The 24,951-nt window shown below is 43.4% G+C and overlaps 1 protein-coding gene across 4 annotated transcripts in view; it reads left to right on the plus strand.

Annotated features, from left to right (window-relative positions):
- TNRC6B (trinucleotide repeat containing adaptor 6B) overlaps window positions 1-24,951 on the plus strand; it is a 165,994-nt gene that overhangs the window by 85,873 nt on the left and 55,170 nt on the right. For all 4 annotated transcript variants that reach the window (XM_073549598.1, XM_073549597.1, XM_073549600.1 and 1 more), the window contains one exon: window positions 16,687-16,774. In XM_073549598.1, the coding sequence (XP_073405699.1) occupies window positions 16,687-16,774 (88 nt within the window). The remainder of the gene's footprint in view (window positions 1-16,686; window positions 16,775-24,951) is intronic.

Consider the following 24,951-nt stretch of genomic DNA (forward strand, 5'->3'; position numbering starts at 1 on the left):
GAAATGGGGTCTTCCTGGGTCTCCTACCATACAGTCCCTTTTCATTCAGACGCCGACGGATAGTACGGGTTGACACTGTTGTACCCTCGGACTGCAGGGCAGCTTGAACTTGTTTGGATGTTAGTCGAGGTTCTTTATCCAACATCCGCACAATCTTGCGTTGAAATCTCTTGTCAATTTTTTTTTCCGTCCACATCTAGGGAGGTTAGCCACAGTGCCATGGGCTTTAAACTTCTTGATGACACTGTGCACGGTAGACACAGGATCATTCAGGTCTTTGGAGATGGACTTGTAGCCTTGAGATTGCTCATGATCCTCACAATTTGGTTTCTCAAGTCCTCAGACAGTTTTGGTCTTCTTTCTTTTCTCCATGCTCAATGTGGTACACACAAGGACACAGGACAGAGGTTGAGTCAACTTTAATCCATGTCAACTGGCTGCCAGTGTGATTTAGTTATTGCCAACACCTGTTAGGTGCCACAGGTAAGTTACAGGTGCTGTTAATTACACAAATTAGAGAAGCATCACATGATTTTTCGAACACTGCCAATACTTTTGTCCACCCTCTTTTTTATGTTTGGTGTGGAATTATATCCAATTTGGCTTTAGGACAATTCTTTTTGTGTTTTTTCATTTAAGACAAATTAAATGAAGATAATACCAAAGCATTTGTGTATGCAATCATTTTCAGGAAGAAACTGAGTATTATCTGACAGAATTGCAGGGGTGTCAATACTTTTGGCCACAACTGTACATCGATGGATTATTCCCATCTTCATAAATGGTTGTCGGACAATGAATGTAAAAACAAGGACTTTTGTAATTTACTACTTTATTAAAATTTTCAGCAGTTCTTGAAATATTATCACTTGTTTACAAACTCGCTGCCTTGAAGACCGATCACCTGTGCTAGACGGCAGAATCTGTGCAGTTCTTCCAAGCACTTTTGTAAGTGCTGATTTGAGGCTGGCTGGGATCACCAGAGTACATTGTTACACCCTAAAGGTATGAGCACACGATCCGGAACTGGCAGCGCTTTGGACGCAGTGCATGTTTGCTGTGTCCAAAGCGCTGCCATCTATTGAATGCAGGTGAATCCGCATGTGATCACTGAACCGTGCTGAATCATCATGTCCATTTGTATGGGTGAAATTCAGCATTGTTGGCACTCGCTTTCCTGGTGATCACGTGAGATTGTGTCATGCAAGCCCTGCAGCCAATTGGCTGCAGGCCTCACATCACATAATCTCACGCGATCCCCATGAGAGCAAGTGCCAACACCACTGGAACAGCACCAGCACTGGAGGTGTGTAGAAGTGTTATTTTACTTGGGGCAAACATGCTGATTGATATGGAGTCGTCAGAGTAGTGGAAAACCCCATTAAGTAAATTCTTATAAGCAGATTTTATAATATACAGTTGTGCTCAAAAGTTTACATGCCTTGACAGAATTTTTGCTTTCTTGGCCTTTTTTCAGAGAATATGAATGGTAACACCAAAACTTTTTCTCCACTCATGGTTAGTAGTTGAGTGAAGCCATTTATTGTCAAACTACTGTGTTTTCTCTTTTAAATCCTATTGACAACCCAAAACATCCAAATGACCCTGATCAAAAGTTAACATACCCTGGTGATTTTGGCCTGATAACATGCACAGAACTTGACGCAAATGGGTTTGAATGGCTACTAAAGGTAACATCCTCACCTGTGACCTGTATAAAAGCTGAGTGAGTTTCTGGGACCCAGACAGACTCTTGCATCTTTCATCCAGCCACTGATGTTTCAGAATGTGAGTCATGGGGAAAGCTAAAGAATTGTCATCAGATCTATGGGAAAAGGTAGTTGAACTGTATGAAGCAGGAAAGGGACAATAAAAGATATCCAAGGAATTGATAATGCCAGTCAGCAGCGTTCAAACTGTGATTTAACAAATGGAAAATCAGGGGCTCTGTAAAAACAAAACCATGGTCAGGTAGATCAACAAAAATTTTATCCACAACTGCCAGGAAAATTGTTTGGGATGCAAAGAAATCCTACAAATAACATCAACTGAAATACTGGACTGTGAAAACTAACAGTGTGGCTGTTTCAAGATGCACAATAAGGAGGCACTTGAAGAAAAATGGGATGCATGGTCGAGTCGCCAGAAGAAAACCATTAATGTGCAAATGCCACAAAGAATATCGCCTACAATACGCAAAACAGCACAGAGACGAGCCTTAAAACCTCTCAAGGTAATTTGGAGTGATGAGACCAAAATTGAACTTTTTGGCCACAACCATAAACATTACATTTGGAGAGAGGTCAACAAGGCCTATGATGAAAGGAACACCATTCCTACTGTAAAGCACGAAGGTGGATCACTGATGTTTTGGGATTTGTGAGCTACAAAGGCACAGGAAACTTGGTCAAAGTTGAAGGAAAGATGAATGCAGCAAGTTATCAGCAAATTCTGTAGGCAAATTTACAATCATCAGCCCGGAAGCTGCGCATGGGACGTACTTGGACGTTCCAATATGACAACGATCCAAAACACAAGGCCAAGTCGACCTGTCATTGACTGCAGCAAAACAAAGTGAAGGTTTGGAGTGGCCATCTCAGTCTCCTGACCGCAATATCATTGCGCCACTCTGGGGAGATCTCCAATGCGCAGGTCATGCTGGACTGCCCAGGAATATACAGGAACTGGAAGCTTGTTGCCAAGAAGCATGGACAGCTATACCGTCTGAGAAAATAAAGAACCTCATCCACAACTACCACAAAAGACTTCAAGCTGTATTAAGAAATGGGGTATGTGAGCTTTTGATCAGGGTCATATGGATGTTTTGGGTTGTCATTATGATTTAAAAAGAGAGAACACAGTAGTTTGACAATAATTGGCTTCACCCAACCACTAGCCATGAGTGGAGAAAAAGTTTTGGTGTTATAATTCATACTCTTTGAAAAAAGGCCAAGAAAGCAAAAATTATTCTGGGGTATGGAAACTTTTGAGCTCAACTGTATATGGTGGCCTCCAACTTAAGAGATGTTTGGGGCTAGAATGATCAGGCATATCCGATTTTGACAGCTGAATATTCTTTTCTCACCTTGAGATGAGCAGTTGATAGACATGTTTTCCGGTGGCTTACTCCATGCATGCCTGGTGGAGCAGAGTCTACATGTGTATGGGGAAGGGGATTATGAGAAATGGTGGTCAGTGTATGGCTGAAACTGTTGACGTCATAAGGACTTCTGTGCTCCTGACGCAACCTCTGTCCAGCACTCGAGCATGTCCCTCTTTCCGGGGGTTATTCACCACCGTCCAGCCCCTCATTTCCAAAGTATAGTGTTGTCCAGCTGGAATGTCTGGCACCAGTTCTGGTGTTTTCTTTTTTCTGCTGATGCAGGAGACAAGGTAACCTGTGATACAGATAATTCAGTAGATAACATGTAATGTTTGCTTATTTAACGACAGGACATAACCCTGATTTTTTTCTGTAATTTCATTGCCACTATATCTGCAGTGCCTTACTCGATCATAACTGGCTGTGGCTTACGTACCCAGGATGACTAATACTTCATCATCATAGTTGATGATTTCTGATGGGAGAAGTATGTACACACGTGGTCAAAATTGTTGGCACCCCTCATTTAATGTCAGAAAAACCCACAATGGTCACAGAAATAGCTTGAATCACGCCAAAATAATAAATGAAAAAATCAATGAAAATGAACAAATGAAAGTCAGACATTGCTTTTCAACCATGCTTCCACATAATTAAAAAAAAACAAAAAAAAAACCTCATGAAACTGGCCTGGACAGAAATGATGGTACCCATGAAAATGTGACAAAAAAGGGACATGTTCAATCACGGTGTGTCCACTAATTAGCATCACAGGTGTCTACAATCTTGGAGTCAGTGAGTGGCCTGTATAGAGGGCTACAGATACTCATTGTGCTGTTTGGTGACGTGGTGTGTATTACACTCAACATGGACCAGAGGAAGCGAAGGAAAGAACTGTCTCAGGAGATTAGAAAGAAAATTATAGACAAACATATTAAAGGTAAAAGTTATAAGACCATCTCCAAGCAGCTTGATGTTCCTGTGACTACAGTTGCACATATTATTCAGAAGTTTAAGCTCTATGGGACTGTAGCCAACCTCCCTGGACGTAGTCGCAGGAGGAAAGTTGATGTCAAATCAGAGACGGATAATACGAATGGTAACAAAAGAGCCCAGAAAAACTTCTAAACAGATTAAAGGTGAACTTCAAGCTCAAGGAACATCAGTGTCAGATCGCACCATCCATCGTTGTATGAGCCAAAGTGTTCTTCATGAGAGACGACCAAGGAGGACACCATTGTTGAAAAAAAAATCATAAAAAAGCCAGACTGGAATGTGCCAAACTACATGTTGACAAGCCACAAAGCTTCTGGGAGAATGACCTATTGACAGATGAGATAGAAATGGAACTTTTTGGCAAGGCACATCAGCTCTATGTTCAGAGACGGAAAAATGAAGCATATCAAGAAAAGAACACGGTCCCTACTGTGAAACATGGAGGAGGCTGTTATGTTCTGGGGCTGCTTTGCTGCATCTGGCACAGGGTGTCTAGAATCTGTTCAGGGTACAATAATCTCAAGACTATCAAGGGATTCTAGAGAAAAATGTGCTGCCCAGAATGCTTAGTCTGAGTCACAGGTCATGGGTCTTGCAACAGGATAATGACCCAAAACACCCAATAACGGCTGAGAGGAAAACATTGGACTATTCTGAAGTGGCCATCTATGAGCCCTGACCTAAATCCTATTGAGGATCTTTGGATAAAGCTGAAACATGCCGTCTGGAAAAGGCAACCTTCACACACGAGACAGCTGGAGCAGTTTGCTCTTGAGGAGTGGGCCAAAATACCTGTTGAGAGGTGCAGAAGTCTCATTGACAGTTACAGGAATCGCTTGATTGCAGTGATTGCCTGAATAGGTTGTGCAACAAAATATTAAGTCAAGCTTACCATCATTTCTGTCCAGACCTATTACATGAGTTTTATTTATTTTTTTTATTTTTTTTAAATTCTGTGGAAGCATGGCTGAAAAGCAATGTCTGACTTTCATTTGTTCATTTTCATAGATTTTTTATTTATTTTTACTTTTGTCTGATTCAAGTTATTCCTGTCACCATTGGTGGGTTTTTCTGTCATTAAACAAGGGGTACCAACAATTTTGACCACGTGTGTGTGTATGATCTGTACATATGCTTGCAGTCTGGAGGCAGGAAAAGTTTATGCATTTAGTTCATGGATTTTAAAAGATGAGCCTCTAAAGGGCCTGTCACACTAAGAGATATCGCTAGCAATATCGCTATAACTAGTGACGTTATAGCGATATTGCTAGCGATATCGCTGTGTCTGATACTTACCTAAGACCAGCTCCCCCGCTGGTTATCGCTGATCGCGCGAGAACGTTCAGGACTGTTTCTCGTCGTCAGCTTCCTGCGGCGCTTCCTGTGGAGAGACGAACGACGAGCCTGGACGCGGGCGGGAGGACGCAGGATCACCTAGTGTGACAGGTAAGTATCGACCCCCGTCCCCATCGATGTCGCTAGTGAGATCTGCCTGTGTGGCAGCTCACTAGCGACCACTTAGCGATGTACCAGCGATCCTGACAGCGTCATATCGCTGGTCGGGATCGCTGGTACATCGCTAAGTGTGACAGTACCTTTATTCATCTAATAAGATAAAGTAGCGCATTTTCTTTTTTACTTAGAAATCCCATTAGCTCTATGCCTAGAACGGTCTTGGCATCATACTACTTTATGTCGATACAGGAAAGATATATATCTTTGTACCGTGTTAGCCAGTAGATAGAAAAATATTCAGAATTGAGAGTCCTCAGTGGTTGATACCTTTTAATGGCTAACTGAAAAGATGGTAACACATTGCAAGCTTTCGAGACTACTCAGGTCTCTTCATCAGGCTTGACTAATACAAAATCTGAAGTCACATATTTATGCACAATACAGCACAGAAAAAATGCAATAGATGAGACAAGTGACGTGAAGCAGAATTATGATTATGGGAGAGGGAGAAACATAAATATTGGACCAGTTCATAGATAAGGAGTCCGGATGTTTTATTGTCCTCTGATTGGGGTCTCCTAATGTGTTGTGATGCCCCCACAAGGTCTTAGGAGCAAATTCTTTAATTGATGTAAAAAGACATAAATCCATGCGACACATTCATTCCAGCATTGAGAGTGTCAAAGGTCGTCATAAATTTATACTCGGACTCTCCTCTCTCTCTGAGATGTGAAGTTACCTTTCAATACCAGTAATTTCTGGTATGAAGCGAGGCTGTGCCCCATCTAGGGACTTGGCCATCCAGTGGGTGTGACCAAACTAGAGGACGTGGCCAGGAGGGTGTATAACACATACATACACCTCAGTCCCGCCTCAGAAACTTTTGAATCCCCTGAGTGCACAGTGATTTGGACCGGACAGCCCTTTTTATAATTTACACCATTTTAAGGAATTTGTTCCTATAGAATTGCAATGTGACAAATATCAAGAATGTGTGACCCTCCTTGGTCTTAGAAGAGGGGTGACCTCTCTAGGAGTCATAGTTTAAAGGGATTGTCCCACGAACAAAGTTAATTTCAATCAATAGATCTTGGACTAAAAATACTGTATATACTCGTGTATAAGCCGAGATTTTCAGCGTATTGTTTGGGGCTGAAAGTCCCCCTCTCGGCTTATACACGAGTCATATACCGGGGGTCGGCCGGGGAAGGGGGAGCGGGGGTGTCAGATCATACTCACCGTTCTCTGCAGCTCCCCTGCTTGTTCCATGTTTGTCGGCGCCGCTCTCTTCCTGCTTCAGCTGTCAAATGGCACCCACTCATTAAATATGCGCATATTTAATGAGCGGGTACCACGTGACCGCTGAACCAGGAAGAGAGCAGCGCCGACATACATGGAAAAGCAGAGGAGCTGCAGAGACAAGCGCCAGGACCCGGTGAGTATGAACGGGGGTTTGGAGGCATATTCACCTGTCCCTGCGCTCTGCTGTCTTGCTTCCTCTGCAGTGACATTCAGGTCAGAGAGCGCTATCGCTCTCTGCCTGCACAGTCACTGCAGAGCGCAACGCTGATAAGCAGGGGGCAGCGACTGAGGTGAGTATGCAGTTTTTTTTTTTTTTTTGTAAGGGAGTCAGGGGCAGCAGCAGCATAACAGGGGCCACTCACTGTGCAGCATAACAGGGGCCACTCACTGTGCAGCATAACAGGGGCCACTCACTGTGCAGCATAACAGGGGCCACTCACTGTGTAGATAACTGAGGCCACTCACTGTGCATCCCTCGGCTTATACACGAGTCAATAAGTTTTCCCAGTTTTTTGTGGCAAAATTAGGGGGGTCGGCTTATACTCGGGTCGGCTTATACTCGAGTATATATGGTATGTCCCACAATTGGATGTGTAAAAAAAAATGTTCCTGTTCACTTTGTGTGTGTTGGGGGGGGGGGGATCTTGAAACTGAGTTGCGAATATACATCATATAGCTCTGGCAAAAAATAAGACACCACTGCACAGTTTTATAAAAATCAGCTTCTCTACATGTCTGGCAGCCATTCCATTCCAGTGTCAGTTGAATTCCAACCAGAGTACACCTCATTCTACTCAATGTACTTCTGATTAGGTGATCACCTGAACCAAATCTTATTTAATGAAGGAAAGTATAAGAACCCTGCTGTGTTGTTCACAATCCTCTTGCAATATGACAAGCTAAATGGCAAAACAAGTGCTAGTAATATCCCAAAAGTAATAGGAATGAAAAAATAACTTTTAACCATGCCAAAGGAGTTGAAAAGAAAAGTCTTGAGTGAGGAAAAGACGGGCTCAATTCTGGCTTTACTAGCAGAGGGATACAGTGAGCGTCATGTTGCCTCCATCCTTAAAATTTCTAAGACAGCAGTCCATTACAACAAGGTCAAGCAGCAGACATTGGGGACAACAAAGCTACAGACCGGCATAGGGTGAAAACGACTCTCCACTGACCGGGATGACAGTCATCTTATTCGAATGTCACTCAGCAACCGCAGGATGACGTCAAGTGACCTACAAAAGGAATGGCAAATGGCAGCTGGGGTGAAGTGCACGTTAAGAAGAGTTCGTAACAGACTCATTGAGGCAGCGCTCAAGTCATGTCAGGCAGCGCTCAAGTCATGTCATCAATGAGAAGCAAAGGAGAGCCAGGTTGAAGTTTGCCAAAGACCATAAGGATTGGACCATAGATGATGGGAGTAAGGTAATCTTCTCTGATGTGTCTAATTTTCATCTTTGCCCTACACCTGGTCGTGTAATGCTTAAACGGAGACCTGGAGAGGCGTACAAGCCACAGTGTCTTGCACCCACTGTGAAATTTGGTGGAGGATCAGTGATGATCTGGGGATGCTTCAGCAAGGCTGGAATTGGGCAGGTTGATCTTTGAGAAGGATGGATGAATCAAGCCGCATACAAGGTTATCCTGGAAAAACAGTTGATTTCTTCTGCTCAGGCAATGTTCCCCAACTCTGAGGATGGGTTTTTCCATTAGGACAATGCACCATGTCACACAGCTAGGTCAATCAATGTGTGGATGAAGGAGCACCACATCAAATCCCTGTCATGGCCAGCCCAATCTCCAGACCCAATCCCCATTGAAAACCTCTGGAATGTAATCAAGAGGAAGATGGATAGTGACAAGCCATCAAAGAAGAACTGCTTAAATGTTTGTACCACGAGTGGCATAAGGTCACCCAAAAGCAGTTTGAAAGGCTGGTGGAAAGCATGCCAAGACGCATGAAAGCTGTGATTAAAAATCATGGTTATTCCACAAAATATTGGTTTCTGAACTCTTCCTGAGTTGAAACATTAGTATTGTTGTTTCTAAATGATTATGAACTTGTTTTCTTAGCATTATTTGAGGTCTGCAAGCACTGGATTTTTTTTTTATTTTGGCCATTTCTCGTTTTCTGAAAATAAATACAAAATTTATTGCTTGGAAATTCGAAAATATGTCAGTAGTTTATAGAACAAAAGAGAAATTTATATTTTACTCAAATATACCTACAAAGAGATACATCTGACACTCATCATTTTGTAGTGGTCTCTTAATTTTTGAAGGAGCTGTGTATGTATGTGTGTGTGTCCCATATACCCATCATACATATCCTCCATCCCATAGTCGAGTGCCCATAAACCCATCACACATCCTCCATCCCATAGTCCCATGCCCATATACCCATCACACATCCTCCATCCCATAGTCCCGTGCCCATATACCCATCGTACATATCCTCCATCCCATAGTCCAGTGCCCATATACCCATCACACATCCTCCATCCCATAGTCAACCATTATGACATCATAATAAGCGGTGGAGCTTGCAACCTATGATGGCATCAGCGTCGCCATGGCAACCATTATGACATAATGAGGGGCAGGGCTTGATACACACACACTTTTTCCCCATTATGTAGATAGGGGCAAAATTGTTTGGTGAATTGAAACGCGTGGGGTTAATATTTCGCCTCACAACATAGCCTAGGACGCTCTCGGGGTCCAGACGTGTGACTGTGCCAAATTTTGTGGCTGTAGCTGCGACGGTGCTGATGCCAATCTCGGACATACATACATACATACACTTGAGCTTTATATATTAGATATATAGAGATATATATATATATATATATATATATATATATATATATATATATATATATATATATATATATATATATTCCATCAAAAAAGAAAACCGCACACCATGTTAGTTTTCAATAAAGTGCTCTTTTAATCGCCCATATGGCTATGTGCCCATGCAGCAACGTTTCATTTCAATGGGTGTGAACCTTTTTTAAGCATCACACCCATTGAACCGAAATGTTGCTGCATGGGCACATAGCCATATGGGCGATTAAAAGAGCACTTTATTGAAAACTAACATGGTATGCTGCTTTCTTTTTTGATGGACTTTCTGGAGGTTTGGTATGTACCTGGAGGGCCTGCACCCGAATCCTTTTTCCATTTTGTGCTGTTTTTTTATCTATCTATCTAATATTACATACAGACACTGCCAGCCACTTGATAAATTCAAAAAGGTTCATTTTTTTCTCATTAACGTACACTCTGCACCCCATCTTTACTGAAAGTACAGACATGTAGACATTTTTGCTAATTTATTAAAGAAAAACTGAAATATCACATAGTCGTAAGTATTCAGACCCTTTGCTCAGACACTCATATTTAAGTCACATGCTGTCCATTTCCTTGTGATCCTCCTTGAGATGGTTCTACTTCTTCATTTGAGTCCAGCTGTGTTTAAAATAAAACTGATAGGACTTGATTTGTAAAGGCACACACCTGTCTATATAAGACCTCACAGTGCATGTCAGATAAAATGAGAATCATGTGGTCAAAGGTACTGGCCAAGGAGCTCAGAGACAGAATTATGGCAAGGCACAGATCTGGCCAAGGTTACAAAAGAATTTCTGAAGTACTCATGGTTCCTAAGAGCACAGTGGCCTTCATAATCCTTAAATAGAAGAAGTTTGGGAACACCAGACATCTTCCTAGACCTGGCCATTCAGCCAAACTGAGCGATCGTGGGAGAAGAGCCTTCGTGAGAGAGGTAAATAACCCCAAGATCTCTGTGACTGAGCTCCACAGATTCAGTAGGGAGATAGTTGACTTTGTGGAACTGTCTCCTATCACTGCAGCCCTCCACCAGTCAGGCCTTTATGGCAGAGTGGTCCGACAAAGTCTCTCCTCAGTCCAAGACATATGAAAGCACTCATAGTTTGCTACAAAACACATGAGGGACTCCCAGACTATGAGAAGTAAGATTCTCTGGTCTGATGAGACAGAAAGAACTTTTTGGTGATAATTCTAAGTGGTATGTGTGGAGAAAACCAGGCACGGCTCATCACCTGCCCAATACAATCCCAACAGTGAAACGTGGTGGCAGCATCATGCTGTGGAGGTGTTTTTCAGCTGCAGGGCCAGGACGACTAGTTGCAATTGAAGGAAACATGAATGCGACCAAATACAGAGATATCCTGGACGAAAACCTCTTCCAGAGTGCTCTGGACCTCAGACTTGTCCGAAGGTTCACCTTCCAACAAGACAATGACCTTAAGCACACAGCTAAAATAACAAAGGAGTGGCTCCAGAACAACTCTGTGACCATTCTTGACTGGCCCAGCCAGAGCCCTGACCTAAACCCAATTGAGCATCCCTGGAGAGACCTGAAAATGGCTGTCCCCCAACGTTCACCGTCCAACCTGACAGAACTGGAGAGGATCTGCAAGGAAGAATGGCAGAGGATCCCCAAATCCAGGTGTGAAAAACTTGTGGCATCATTCCCAAGAAGACTCATGGCTGTACTAGCTCAAAAGGGTGCTTCTACTCAATACTGCGCAAAGGGTCTGAATACTTATGACCATGTGATATTTCGTTTTTTTTTTTTTTATAAATTTGCAAAAATGTTATGTTTTATTTTTAGTCAAGATGAGGTGCAGAGTGTACATTAATGAGAAAAAAAAAAAGAACTTTTTTGAATTTACCAAATGGCTGCAATGAAAGAGTGAAAAATTTAAAGGGGTCTGAATACTTTCTATATACATATATAGTTGCATGGGTCAGTGGGTTACACGCTTCAGTGATCCGTGTATGTGCTTTAATTGTTTTTGACATTGATTTTTCCACTCCACAACAAGTTGATCAGAGCATCTCTAAAAAGGCTAGAATTTGTGAAACGTATGTGTTCACAAGCTGGCATCATTAACCTGTGCCAAGCAAAACATCACTTGAGCTCCTCCGTAAGACAGTGGAGGTTGTGTGGCTATGTGCTTGATTTAGTGTATCCATGTAATGTTTATTGTCAGTATTGGCCCAGTCGTTGGCAGAGGAGATGTCTGCACCCCTGGTCCGTTCCTTTAATTTTGTTGTGCAGGATACAATAGTCCCTGTTCCTAGAATCAGTTTTAAAACTATAACCCTCATTATTGTCAAAGCCTAAATCCTGCCCTTATGTGTTTTCATATCTAATGAAAATATATATTTTTTTTTTGCCTGTAGTGTGTAATATTTGGCAGCGTGACCAATTTTTTTTTTTTTTTTTTTTTTTTTGCATAAGAACTTTCGAAGAAAAATTCTTGAGTGTAATCATTTATCAATCTGTTTATCAATCTGTACAGTTCTTATAACTCCTGGAAGAGAAGCGTCAGTGACTGACGATACGATCTGTCTACTAGCCTGGGGTAATTTGGATGGTAAACCTTGTTTGGCGTGTTGTGTGGTGACCTCAGATGATACGGAGTACACTGCAACACTCCTCCATTGAGTCTGCCCCAGATGGTTGGGTGCGGTTACTCCTGTGTAATCTAGCAGCGCAGGCTGATCTGTAGAATTGGAGATAATATATACTCCTCTCTGCAGTGAGTACTTACTAATGTATGAGCTGAAGCCTGCCATACACACGAGACCATTATCAGCATTTTTTCATTTTCATTCCCCCTCCTAAGAACATGCAAATTTGACTTGTTTTATGTCGTCTTGGTGCTTCTCCCAAATTATCTCTATTCCTATCTGATTGCTGTGGTCAGATATATGATCTGCTTAGCCAATTAATGGTCCTATAAAGCATTCCCAATCAACCATTAAAATGACGTCTGGTTTCTGTGGTCCAAGACGTTAATATTTTAGTAAAAGGTTTACAATGTTTTTACACTTAAAAATGCATAGAAGCCAAAATTGCCAAACCATAGTCTGTACTAGCGTTGACGTCTCTCTATAAGGTACACCCTGAAGCAGAAGTCTAGGCACTTGTTGTTTACCAGACCATAGGTCTCCTTAGTACAGCTCCTGCAAAATTAGATGTAGCTGATAAACTTCTGGGAACAGTACTCATGCATTTATGCGTTTGTCCAGATATAAGGGCTAATGACATATTGCAGTCTGCTATACAATGTCATTTCGTGGCGGGCTGTTAAGTAGAAACCACTGCCTCTTGTTGGAATATGGCCAGAAAGACTCAAAGTAATGTCAATTTCGGTATTTGTGAAGGGTTACTTTTAAGACGTTGTTCTTCCCATCTTAATCTTTTTGGATTTCCGCATTGCCTTCTCAAAACTGAAGGTATTAATGTCATAATCTCCATCAGTAATTTTTAAAGGGTTTATATCATTTTCTTAAATGGATACATTTTGAAAAGTGCTTTTATAAATAAGCAACTTTTCAATCTACCGCTTATTTAAAATTCTGTTTATTCTGAAGCACTGAGGAATTTTTAATTTGTGTACAGCTTGTTGTCTTGGCTACTAGTCACTTCTGCATTGTCAGAGGTGGCCTGTTTCTTTGCCATAGAGCTTTACAAGCGCTGCTCTGAAGCTACTCAGAACCCCCGCACTCCTCCAGTTCTGGCTGGATCCGGCCAGCTTCAGAGCCCCCGCACTCCTCCGATGCTGGCTGGATCCGGCCAGCTTCAGAGCCCCTGCACTCCTCCGATGCTCTGTGGATCTGGCCAGCTTCAGAGCCCCCACACTTCTCCGATGCTGGCTGGGTCCGGCCAGCTTCAGAGCCCCCACACTCCTCCGATACTGGCTAGATCCGGCCAGCTTCAGAGCCCCTGCACTCCTCTGATGCTGGCTGGATCCCGCCAGCTTCAGGCCCCCTGCGATCATCCCATGCTGGCTAGATCCGGCCAGCTTCAGAGCCCCCACACTCCTCCGATGCTGGCTGGATCCGGCCAGCTTCAGAGCCCCTTGCGGTCCTCCGATGCTGGGTGGATCCAGCCAGCTTCAGAGCCTCTGCGCTCATCCGATGCCATAGAGGCAAAGCTACCTTTGCTTGTAGCATCGGAAAGTTCACAGTATGGATAAGCAGTGCAGCCTAATCTGTCAACCATAAGGAGCGCATCGCCCACTCGCACCTGAAAATAAAACCTCTTTAATGGTGTGCAGCAGGGCTGTGGAGTCGGTGTCCATTTTGGTGGCGTTGGAGTCGGTATAAAGTGGACCGACTACTAAAAATCTACTATATAATCTTCTAATTCTGTCTGTCTGTAAAGGAAATCCTGTGGCGCTGATTGGGCGCGACCAATCAGCGCATTCGAACGATGCAGGCCCCCGTCGGGAGATTTGCGGCTCGGAGCGAGAGAGACTCTAGAATACCCGGTGTGTTAGAATCGGCCACCATCTAGTACAGGGGTCTCAAACTCGGCAAAGTAAATGGGCCGCACATAAAAAAAATTTAAGCTGGTGGGCCGCATTCCTTTCAAACTTAAAACAGTCACAATTGATAGCGGTATCTAAGTGGTTAACCGGCCGCGATCGGTGCTAATACCGATCGTGGCCGTTCAAATAGGTTGTCACCTGCGATGTACAGCTTACCTCAGCGGATGATAGTGTCGACTCTGCATGTGAGCCGGCGCGATCATCTCGCGGTACACGCACAGCCACAGTCACCTGTAAAATCCAGCAATGGGGGGAAAGTCACGCATCCGCTCTCTGCGCGCTGGCATGATGTCATTACACAGCGCCAGAGGGATGTCTTCACGCAGGGCCACAGCCACTCCGGAGCGGCGCACTCCTCCTCTCTTCTAGCGTGAGCAGTGGCGTAACTGCGAAGTTATGGGCGCTGGTGCGAACTTTCAAATGGGGTCCACCCCATGCCAAAATACACACACATGTCCGCTCCGTACACCTCGTACACACACGGCTCCGCTTCGTACACCTCGTACACACGCGGCTCCGCTCCGTACACCTCGTACACGCGCGGCTCCGCTCCGTACACCTCGTACACACGCGGCTCCGCTCCGTACACCTCGTACACACGCGGCTCCGCTCCGTACACCTCGTACACACGCGGCTCCACTCTGTACACCTCGTACACACGCGGCTCCCCTCCGTACACCTTATACACACACAGCTCTGCTACATCCACCCTGTAAACCCCACCTGACCCCACACAGAAACTTACCCAGCACCATGACAACCAGCACAGACAGCAGCGTTCTGCATACACTGAGGCCTGATCATGTGACCCCCCTGACTCCTCCCCCTCCTGTGACCTCATCACAGGTCCTGTGCACACAGCCATCGCCGCGCTTCTGGATGGCTGCATGCCTTCCCCCTTCTACCTGCCTCAGGGGGGTGAGACATGTGGTGCTCCGCGGGCCGCAGATGACTGCCTCAGGGGCCGCATGTTTGAGACCTCTGATCTAGTATATAACAAATTGGGTACAGTAGTACAATGTAGGATGTGCTGGAAATGTTTTCATAATAATTTGCGAAAGTTATGAAATGTCCTATAAATGTCTGTCCTGTTCCTGATATAAGGATCTGGGCTTTTAGTTGAGATGAATCTGTGCTGCACTTTATGTCCATGCTCAGTAGTGACCAGTGCTGGGGAGTCGTAGTGGAGATGAATCTGTACTGCACTTTATGTACATGCTCACTAGTGACCAGTGCTGTGGGGTCGTAGTGGAGATGAATCTGTGCTGCACTTTATGTACATGCTCAGTAGTGACCAGTGCTGTGGGGTCATAGATGATATGAATCTGTCCTGCACTTTATGTACATGCTCAGTAGTGACCAATGCTGTGGAGTCGTAGATGAGATGAATCTGTGCTGCACTTTATGCACATGCTCAGTAGTGACCAGTGCTGTGGAGTCGTAGTGGAGATGAATCTGTGCTGCACTTTATGCACATGCTCAGTAGTGATCAGTGCTGTGGAGTCATAGTGGAGATGAATCTGTCCTGCACTTTATGTCCATGCTCAGTAGTGACCAGTGCTGGGGAGTCGTAGTGGAGATGAATCTGTACTGCACTTTACGTACATGCTCACTAGTGACCAGTGCTGTGGGGTCGTAGTGGAGATGAATCTGTGCTGCACTTTATGTACATGCTCAGTAGTGACCAGTGCTGTGGTGTCGTAGTGGAGATTAATCTGTTCTGCACTTTATGCACATGCTCAGTAGTGACCAGTGCTGTGGGGTCGTAGGGGAGATGAATCTGTGCTGCACTTTATGTACATGCTCAGTAGTGACCAGTGCTGTGGGGTCGTAGTGGAGATGAATCTGGGCTGCACTTTATGCACATGCTCAGTAGTGACCAGTGCTGTCGAGTCGTAGTGGAGATGAAATCTGTTCTGCACTTTATGCACATGCTCAGTAGTGACCAGTGCTGTGGGGTCGTAGATGAAATGAATCTGTGCTGCACTTTATGCACATGCTCAGTAGTGACCAGTCCTGTGGGGTCGTAGTGGCGATGAATCTGTGCTGCACTTTATGTACATGCTCAGTAGTGACCAGTGCTGTGGGGTCAGATTTGGAGTCAGAAGTCAGGGAAATTTGAGGAGTCGGTCGGTGGTTTGGCTTAACCTGGTGTGCAGATCACCTCTGCGTTTTCCCTCACTGCCCAGCTCCATCCAGACCCGCAGATATAACCTGTATTTTTTTTGTCTTTTAATCCAAAATGCATATGGCAGCCTGAGACATGTGTTCAGCTATTCTAGGCCTTTTTTGATGCTTTGGTTAAATCTGTTTTTATTCGTTTGTTGCTATTGTGTATTGTGTTTTAATACACCATAGAGTAAGCCTTGTGAAGCAGAAACCAGTATATAAGTAACCTGTACTCTCTTCTAAATGAGGTCCTCATTTTTGCCTTTACAGAGAGAAGGAGCAAGAAAGGGAAGAACAGTTAATGGAAGACAAGAAAAGGAAGAAAGAGGATAAGAAGAAGAAAGACGCTGCTCAGAAGGTAGCCTTTTCCAGCTGGCATGCTGATTATGCTCAGGATTTCTGTGGCAAAAATCTGACCCCAAAACTTTCGTTCATTTTGTATGTCAAATAGCAACATGGCTTCTCCTCTTAACCATCTGCTTTGAAAGAGAGCAGAAGTGTAGAATATGATACATTGCCCCCACCAGGGCTGGAAGCAGAATGAGGCTCTGTTCACATGTGTTTTTCGTTCCATTTCTCTGTTCTGTTCTTGCAACAGAGAAATGGGATCATTGTTAAAACTGGATTTGTTACAGCACACAACACTTTGTAGCATTCAATAATGATAGACCCCATAATATTTTAAGGGGGGAAATGGAATAAATAAATGGGAGGGAAATCTTTGATGCAATACATACCAGTATATCCCAGCAAAACAATGTAATTCTGCAATTTTTAACCCCTTTTAGCCTCTTTGCTCACTTTTGTCTCAGCTGCTCTATTCACTTTCTGTGGCGACCACCAGCCTGTCCCATGTGACCAGGAGTGCACTGCAGGCAGCTTCTGCTAAACGGCGGCCTGTCGGTGGAGCGGGCGGCCTGTTATGTCTCCCTCATTCCCATACAGTATTGCCCTCTTCACTGTTAGATCGCTACACTACATTAAAGGGAGAGACAGAGCAGGAAAACTACTAATCATGAATGTCCACTACTTATTGCAGGGGAAGGTGGAGAAACAGCAAGAGTCACTACCACAGACAAAAAATGTAATGTTTTTACAGAACCGGGCACTAATTTTTATGGATGCATATCGCTAGTAGCCTTCATCTGACATGCCCTTTAATGCCCTTCTGTTTCTACATCCGTTCTGCCTTTTTCTGTAGAACAAAGAAAAGCAGCTCAAAACACAGGTGTGACCAGATCTTATATAAGTTTGTGTTCTGGATTCTGGAGAGCGTTGGCATTGCTGCAGCACCCGCAGTCCTCATGCCTTACATCAGGGCATGATATGACCCGTGGGCAGATAGACAATCAGCATATTTCACATACTTTCAATTCATTTCTTCCCACGGTCAGGGATTTTGTATCCTAGGTTTTTCAGGATGTTAACAGGTTCTACACAAAAATGATATTGTATGCGTGCATTAAATCTGCCTACAATGGCACATTAACTAGAGTGGCTACTTATCTCATTGCATAAACTTCTTACCGCATCAAAATAAAATCTTGCCTGGGACCTGCTGCATTCTTGTAGGGTGATAAGAAAAAACAGAGGGGAACAACGTCTCTCTGTAAATGGCACTGTCATAAATTCTGCATTTCTTTGTATTTTTTTGCCTGTGCAACCAAGCAATCCAGCCTGCTGACATAGTGCCAACATACACGTTTTTATGATGGTGTGAAATAAAAAACAATTCTTCTTTATTATTCAGCTGTGTGATCCGACAACTTTTTTTTTTTTCCCCTCATAGTGCCAACATATTCTGCAGCGCTGTTCAGAATTGGTCATCATTCACATCAAGCCCCATCTCCAATAATAATAACCCATCTTATTTTCCTGTCTCCCATTTTCCAGCCAATTAATTTGCCAGTATGTTTATGAAGTGTGGGAGGAAACCCACACAAAACTGGGTACTGCAAAGAAGCCATCACCACTATTAGGACAACCCCTTCTTAAACTAAATGTTCAGCCACGATAAAAATAATAAAGCCTATACTCACCATCCGTGCCAACTCCGTTCCCGTGGTGTCAGCGCTCACGGTCTCGGGCTGTGATGCGGTGGAATGACACGTGATGCCCGGCGTCCAATCAGCACCGGCGTCAGTGTCTCTGCCTTTGAACAAATTGATCATGAAGTCCAGGATGAGCTGCAGCCCTGGCTTCCTGATCATGTTCAGTTTGTCCGAAGGCAGAGACCGTGACGTCAGCGCTGATTGGACGCCGGGCATCACGTGTCACAATACCGCATCACAGCGAGAGCGAGTGCTGACACCGCGGGAACGACCCTGGCACGGCAGCTGAGTATAGGCTTTATTGTTTTATCGGGGTCGAGCATTCTGTTTAAGAAGGGGTTGTCCTAGTGGTGAGCAACCCATTTAATTGTTCCTAGTCAGTTCTATGTGAAATCCAATTTTCTGTTCATATGTGGAGGGTTGTTGTGTTTTTGTTTTTTTAAAGAGGTTTTGAGGTTGGCATGGTGGGGAAAAAATGCGTTTCAATTCATTTAAGCAGATTCAGATGAAATCTGCATCATAGTAGGCGCTTTGAGAAAAACTTTCAAAGCTGCTTTCAGGAAAGTTGAAACTTTTTTCAAAAAACTTCACAAAATAGGAACTTTTTCCTCTTGAAAAACCCTTTTTGTTTTTGAAAGCATCACAAAAAACTTTTACCGGGTACTCTTGTTATGCAGTAGTCACAATGAGTCATGCAAGCAGCCCTCCTCCTTATCTCCTTGCTCTGCTGAGTACCAGTTGCACAGTATGAACTCTGTATTTCACAAGACCTCCATAAGTTTCTCCTTATATGCTTGCTAGTTGTCTGTACTCCAAAGTTACAGTGCATCAAGAGTGCAGATTTCCTATTGTTATTGATCCCCTCAGCCAATCAGCATAATTATGTCATCTGATTAATAGACCTTTTAAAGGGGGTGCATCCAGGATTTTCAAAATGTTGCCCATGGGGGGGGGGGGGCGGATATCGATGTAATAAAGAACCGTTGCTTGCCTCTCCAGCCCACCTATGCTATAGCACAACTGCTCTGATGGTGTTGTAAGTCACAGGGCTGCCTCAGCCAATCACTGGCCTCAGCTGTGACACATATGACATGTGACCACTGAAGCAAGTGACTGGCTGCAGCGATCATGTGACCAATGGATGTGATGTCTTCTCTGCTGGATCAGTGGAGACCATCAGAGTGGCCGCGCTATAGCGGAGGGTGATTGAACAAGAAAGTAATGCTTGTCTTATTTTGTATCCATTCCTGCTGTGTCGAGCAACTTTTTGAAAATCCCAAACAACCCCGTGTAGTTGATCTTTCAGGGCAGGTTGGCCTTGATGGCTTACGTCGGGGAATGGAAGCCTTCCCCAGCATATTGCCTGGGCTTGTACTTTTTATTCAGTGCTTTCACCACATTTCACATTATTTAGGAAAGATAATAAAAATCGAGAAGAAAACCTGTTTTGTTAGTAAGGAGTTTACATCCCGTGCTGTAGAGTTTTCCCGAAGTCTCATACTTAAGCTGTGTGTAAGATACCTGCCTCCTTTTGTATGATCACTTCCATTCACCCCCCTCCTCCCCTTGGAACAAGCAATTAACCCTTTCGCGCCTGAGCCTGTTTTTGCCTTCGTGACCAGGCCAATTTTTTCAATTCTGACCAGTGTCACTTTATGAGGCCATAACTCTAGAACGCTTCAACGGATCCTGCTGATTCTGACATTGTTTTCTCGTGACATATTGTACTTCAGGATAGTGGTAAAATTTCTTAGATATGAACTGCGCTTATATGTTAAAAAAATCGAAATTTGGCAAAAATTTTGAAAATTTTGCAATTTTCAAACTTTTAATTTTTATGCCCTTAAATCAGAGTGTGATATCGCACAAAATAGTTAATAAATAACATTTCCCACATGTCTACTTTACATCTGCACAATTTTGGAAACATAATTTTTTTTTTTTTAGGAAGTTATAAGGGTTAAAAGTTGACCAGCGATTTCTCATTTTTACAACAAAATTTACAACACCATTTTTTTTAGGGACCACCTCACATTTGAAGTGAGTTTGGGGGGTCAATATGACAGAAAATACCCAAAAGTGACACCATTCTAAAAACTGCACCTCTCAATGTACTCAAAACCACATTCAAGGAGTTTATTAACCCCTTCAGGTGCTTCACATGAATGAATGGAATGTGGAAGGAAAAAATAAACATTTAACTTTTTTTCACAAACATTTTACTTCAGAACCATTTTTTTTATTTTCACAAGTGTAAAAACAGAAAATGAACCACAAAATTTTTTGTGCAATTTCTCCCAAATACGCCGATACCCCGTATGTGGGGCTAAACCACTGTTTGAGCACACGGCAGAGCTCAGAAAGGAAGGAGTGCCGTTTGACTTTTTCAATGCAGAATTGGCTGGAATTGAGAGAGGACGCCATGTCGCATTTGGAGAGCCCCTAATGTGCCTAATCAGTGGAAACCCCCACAAGTGACCCCATTTTGGAAACTAGACCCCTTAAAGAACTTACCTAGATGTGTCGTGAGCACTTTGAACCCCCAAGTGCTTCACAGAAGTTTATAACGTAGAGCCATGAAAATAAAAAATCATTTTTGTTCCACAAACATGATCTTTTAGCCCCCAATTTTTTATTTTCACAAGGGTAACAGGAGAAATTGGACCCCAAAAGTTGTTGTCCAATTTGTCCTGAGTACACTGGTACCCCATATGTGGAAGAAAACTACTGTTTGGGCACACGGTGGGGATCGGAAGGGAAGTAGTGACGTTTTGGAATGCAGACATTGATGGAATGGTCTGCGGGTGTCATGTCGCGTTTGCAGAGCCCCTGATGTGCCTAAACAGTGGAAATCCTCCACAAGTGACCCCTTTTTGGAAACTAGACCCCCCCAAGGAACTTATCTAGATGTGTGGTTAGCACTTTGAACCCCCAAGTGTTTCACTAAAGTGTATAATGTAGAGCCGTGAAAATAAAAAAATCATTTTTTTTCCACAAAAATGATCTTTTAGCTCCCAATTTTTATTTTCACAAGGGTAACAGGAGAAATTGGACCCTAAGAGTTGTTGTCCAATTTGTCCTGAGTACGCTGGTACCCCACATGTGGGGGGGACCACTGTTTGGGCACACGGTGGGGCTCGGAAGGGAAGTAGTGACGTTCTGGAATGCAGACTTTGATGGAATGGTCTGCAGGCGTCATGTTGCATTTACAGAGCCCCTGATGTACCTAAACAGTGGAAACCCCCAATTCGAATTCCAACCCCAACACACCCCTAACTCTAGCCCTAACTCTAGCCCTAACTCTAGCCCTAACTCTAGCCCTAACTCTAGCCCACCTACCTGCTTTTTTTTTCTTTACTTTTTTTTTTATTTTTGTGTTTTTTATTTTTTATATTTTTGACTCATAGTAACGCCACTTCTCCTCTGATCTCACACTGGCAGATGATCAGAGGAGAAGCAGCATTACTATATGACAAGATCGCTGCCCGGCACATAGTAACGCCACTTCTCCTCTGATCTCACACTGACAGATGAGCAGAGGTGAAGCAGCGTTACTGTGTGACAAGATCGCTGCCTGGCACAGCTGTGCCAGGCAGCGATCAGCTGTGCCAGGCAGCGATCTAGTCACACAGTAACGCTGCTTCACCTCTGATCATCTGTCAGCATGAGCTCAGAGGAGAAGTCGCGTTATAATGAGGGAGATCGCCGGGAAACAAGCAGCTTTCCCAGCGAGCTCTCTCATTGGCTGCTGTGACGCGACGTCATCAGGACCTGAACCAATCAGGTCTCGATGACGTCGGGGGTCCCAGCATGCATTGTGCACCGGGATCCCCGCGTTATAAGGTATGAGGGGGTCCCGGGGGGCACAAAACCGCCGACAGTAGATAAACGTCGGCGCTGCACAAAGCCCAGCAAGCGCCAACGTTTATCTACTGTGGGCGGTCGCGAAGAGGTTAAAGTCTGACGTGAAAGCACTTCAGCTCAGAAACCTCAAGCTCATTGATATAGAGGCCCGCTCTTCAGACTTATCCCAGGCAAGAATTAATGGCCAATTCATATTCGCCGCCTTGATTATTGACTTATCTCACCTCTTCAGTTCAGCGTCCACTAGTTATGTTGTCCGTGTCCTGCTCACTATGTACTATATGTCATCTGATAAGGGCAGGGGCATTTACTGTAAGTGTCAAACTTTTATTAGGTTTTATAGTTTTTCAGCTTTTCATGAAATCATTGTAGCAGCAGTGTTATACTGTGCAAGTCATCTGTAAAATATGGCATTGTGCCTATTGGGACATAATAAAGCAGGGTTACCCACTTAGCAGCACTCTGGATCCTCAGTAACTGCTGCTCCTGCTGCTGTGAGGCTTAGACACTTGTGTATTACATGATTGCCTATTCACTTGAATGGTTGCCATTACATTTCTTCTGCTAATTGCTCAATCAACCTCTGTAAAGCAAACCTCCGCCCTAGCGATGAATGGTGTCTATACACTCACTGGCCACTTTATTAGGTACACCTGTCCAACTGTGTGTTAAGACTTAATTTCTAATCAGCCAATCACATGGCGGCAACTCAGTGCATTTAGGCATGTAGACATGGTCAAGACAATCTCCTGCAGTTCAAACCGAGCATCAGTATGGGGAAGAAAGGTGATTTGAGTGCCTTTGAACGTGGCATGATTGTTGGTGCCAGAAGGGCTGGTCTGAGTATTTCAGAAACTGCTGATCTACTGGGATTTTAACGCACAACCATCTCTAGGGTTTACAGAGAATGGTCCGAAAAAGAAAAAAAATCCAGTGAGCGGCAGTTCTGTGGCCGGAAATGCCTTGTTGATGCCAGAGGTCAGAGGAGAATGGGCAGACTGGTTCGAGCTGATAGAAAGGCAACAGTGACTCAAATTGCCACCCGTTACAACCAAGGTAGGCAGAAGAGCATCTATGAACGCACAGTGCGTCGAACTTTGAGGCAGATGGGCTACAGCAGCAGAAGACCACACTGGGTACCACTCCTCTCAGCTAAGAACAGGCATCTGATGGCTACTTTCAGCAGGATAATGCGCCATGTCATAAAGCTCGAATCATCTCAGATTGGTTTCTTGAACATGACAATGAGTTCACTGTACTCAAATGGCCTCCTCAGTCACCAGATCTCAATCCAATAGAGCATCTTTGGGATGTGGTGGAACGGGAGATTCGCATCAGGGATGTGCAGCCGACAAATCTGCGCCAACTGTGTGATGCCATCATGTCAATATGGTCCAAAATCTCTGAGGAATGCTTCCAGCACCTTGTTGAATCTCTGCCACGAAGAATTGAGGCAGTTCTGACGGCAAAAGGGGGTCCAACCCGTTACTAGCATGGTGTACCTAATAAAGTGGCCAGTGAGTGTATATTTCCTATGCATCACCTTACCTGGTCAATAGGGACTGCCACATGTAAGGAGTTGGACAGAGCAAGCTCCTTCTGTTAAGCGATCGGTTGCTGTGGCAATTGGAGGCCTAAAAATGGCCTCCAGGTCCTCCACAGATTGACGTCTATTAGATCCTCCACAGCATCTAATGAGCTGCCAGCCACTGGAACACTGGCAGGCTGAGAAAATGCACTGTACTACTTAAGTAATGCAGTGTGTTTTCTATATTTAGGTTTCCCTAGAAATAAAAGTAAGAAGAATTTAAAAAAAAAAAATCCAGGTTACCCAATAAAAAAAAAGGGTTTAAACTGGGGTAATAACTAAACCTCCAAGAAAGCAATATATTATTGTAATGTCCGTAACAATACATTGTATAAAAATATATAATTGCTTACAACACAGTGATTGTTATAAAAAAAAATTAAGAAACTGTCAGAATTGCAGTTTTTTTGTTCATCGCCTGTAAAAATTAAAAAAACAAATACAAAGTAAAACATTATCAACAAGTCAAATGACTCCCAAAATAAAGCTTGTGAAAAAGTTTGTCTTCAAAATATAAATACGGTACCCCCAAAAAAAGTTTTTTTTTTAATTCTTGTGAAAAACCTCCAAGAAAGCAATATATTATTGTAATGTCCGTAACAATACATTGTATAAAAATATATAATTGCTTACAACACAGTGATTGTTATAAAAAAAAATTAAGAAACTGTCAGAATTGCAGTTTTTTTGTTCATCGCCTGTAAAAATTAAAAAAACAAATACAAAGTAAAACATTATCAACAAGTCAAATGACTCCCAAAATAAAGCTTGTGAAAAAGTTTGTCTTCAAAATATAAATACGGTACCCCCAAAAAAAGTTTGTTTTTTTTTAATTCTTGTGAAAAACCTCCAAGAAAGCAATATATTATTGTAATGTCCGTAACAATACATTGTATAAAAATATATAATTGCTTACAACACAGTGATTGTTATAAAAAAAAATTAAGAAACTGTCAGAATTGCAGTTTTTTTGTTCATCGCCTGTAAAAATTAAAAAAACAAAAACAAATACAAAGTAAAACATTATCAACA

This window comes from Dendrobates tinctorius, unplaced genomic scaffold (genome assembly GCF_039654945.1).
Source record: "Dendrobates tinctorius isolate UK_male_01 unplaced genomic scaffold, ASM3965494v1 ptg000159l, whole genome shotgun sequence".
NCBI lineage: Eukaryota > Metazoa > Chordata > Amphibia > Anura > Dendrobatidae > Dendrobates > Dendrobates tinctorius.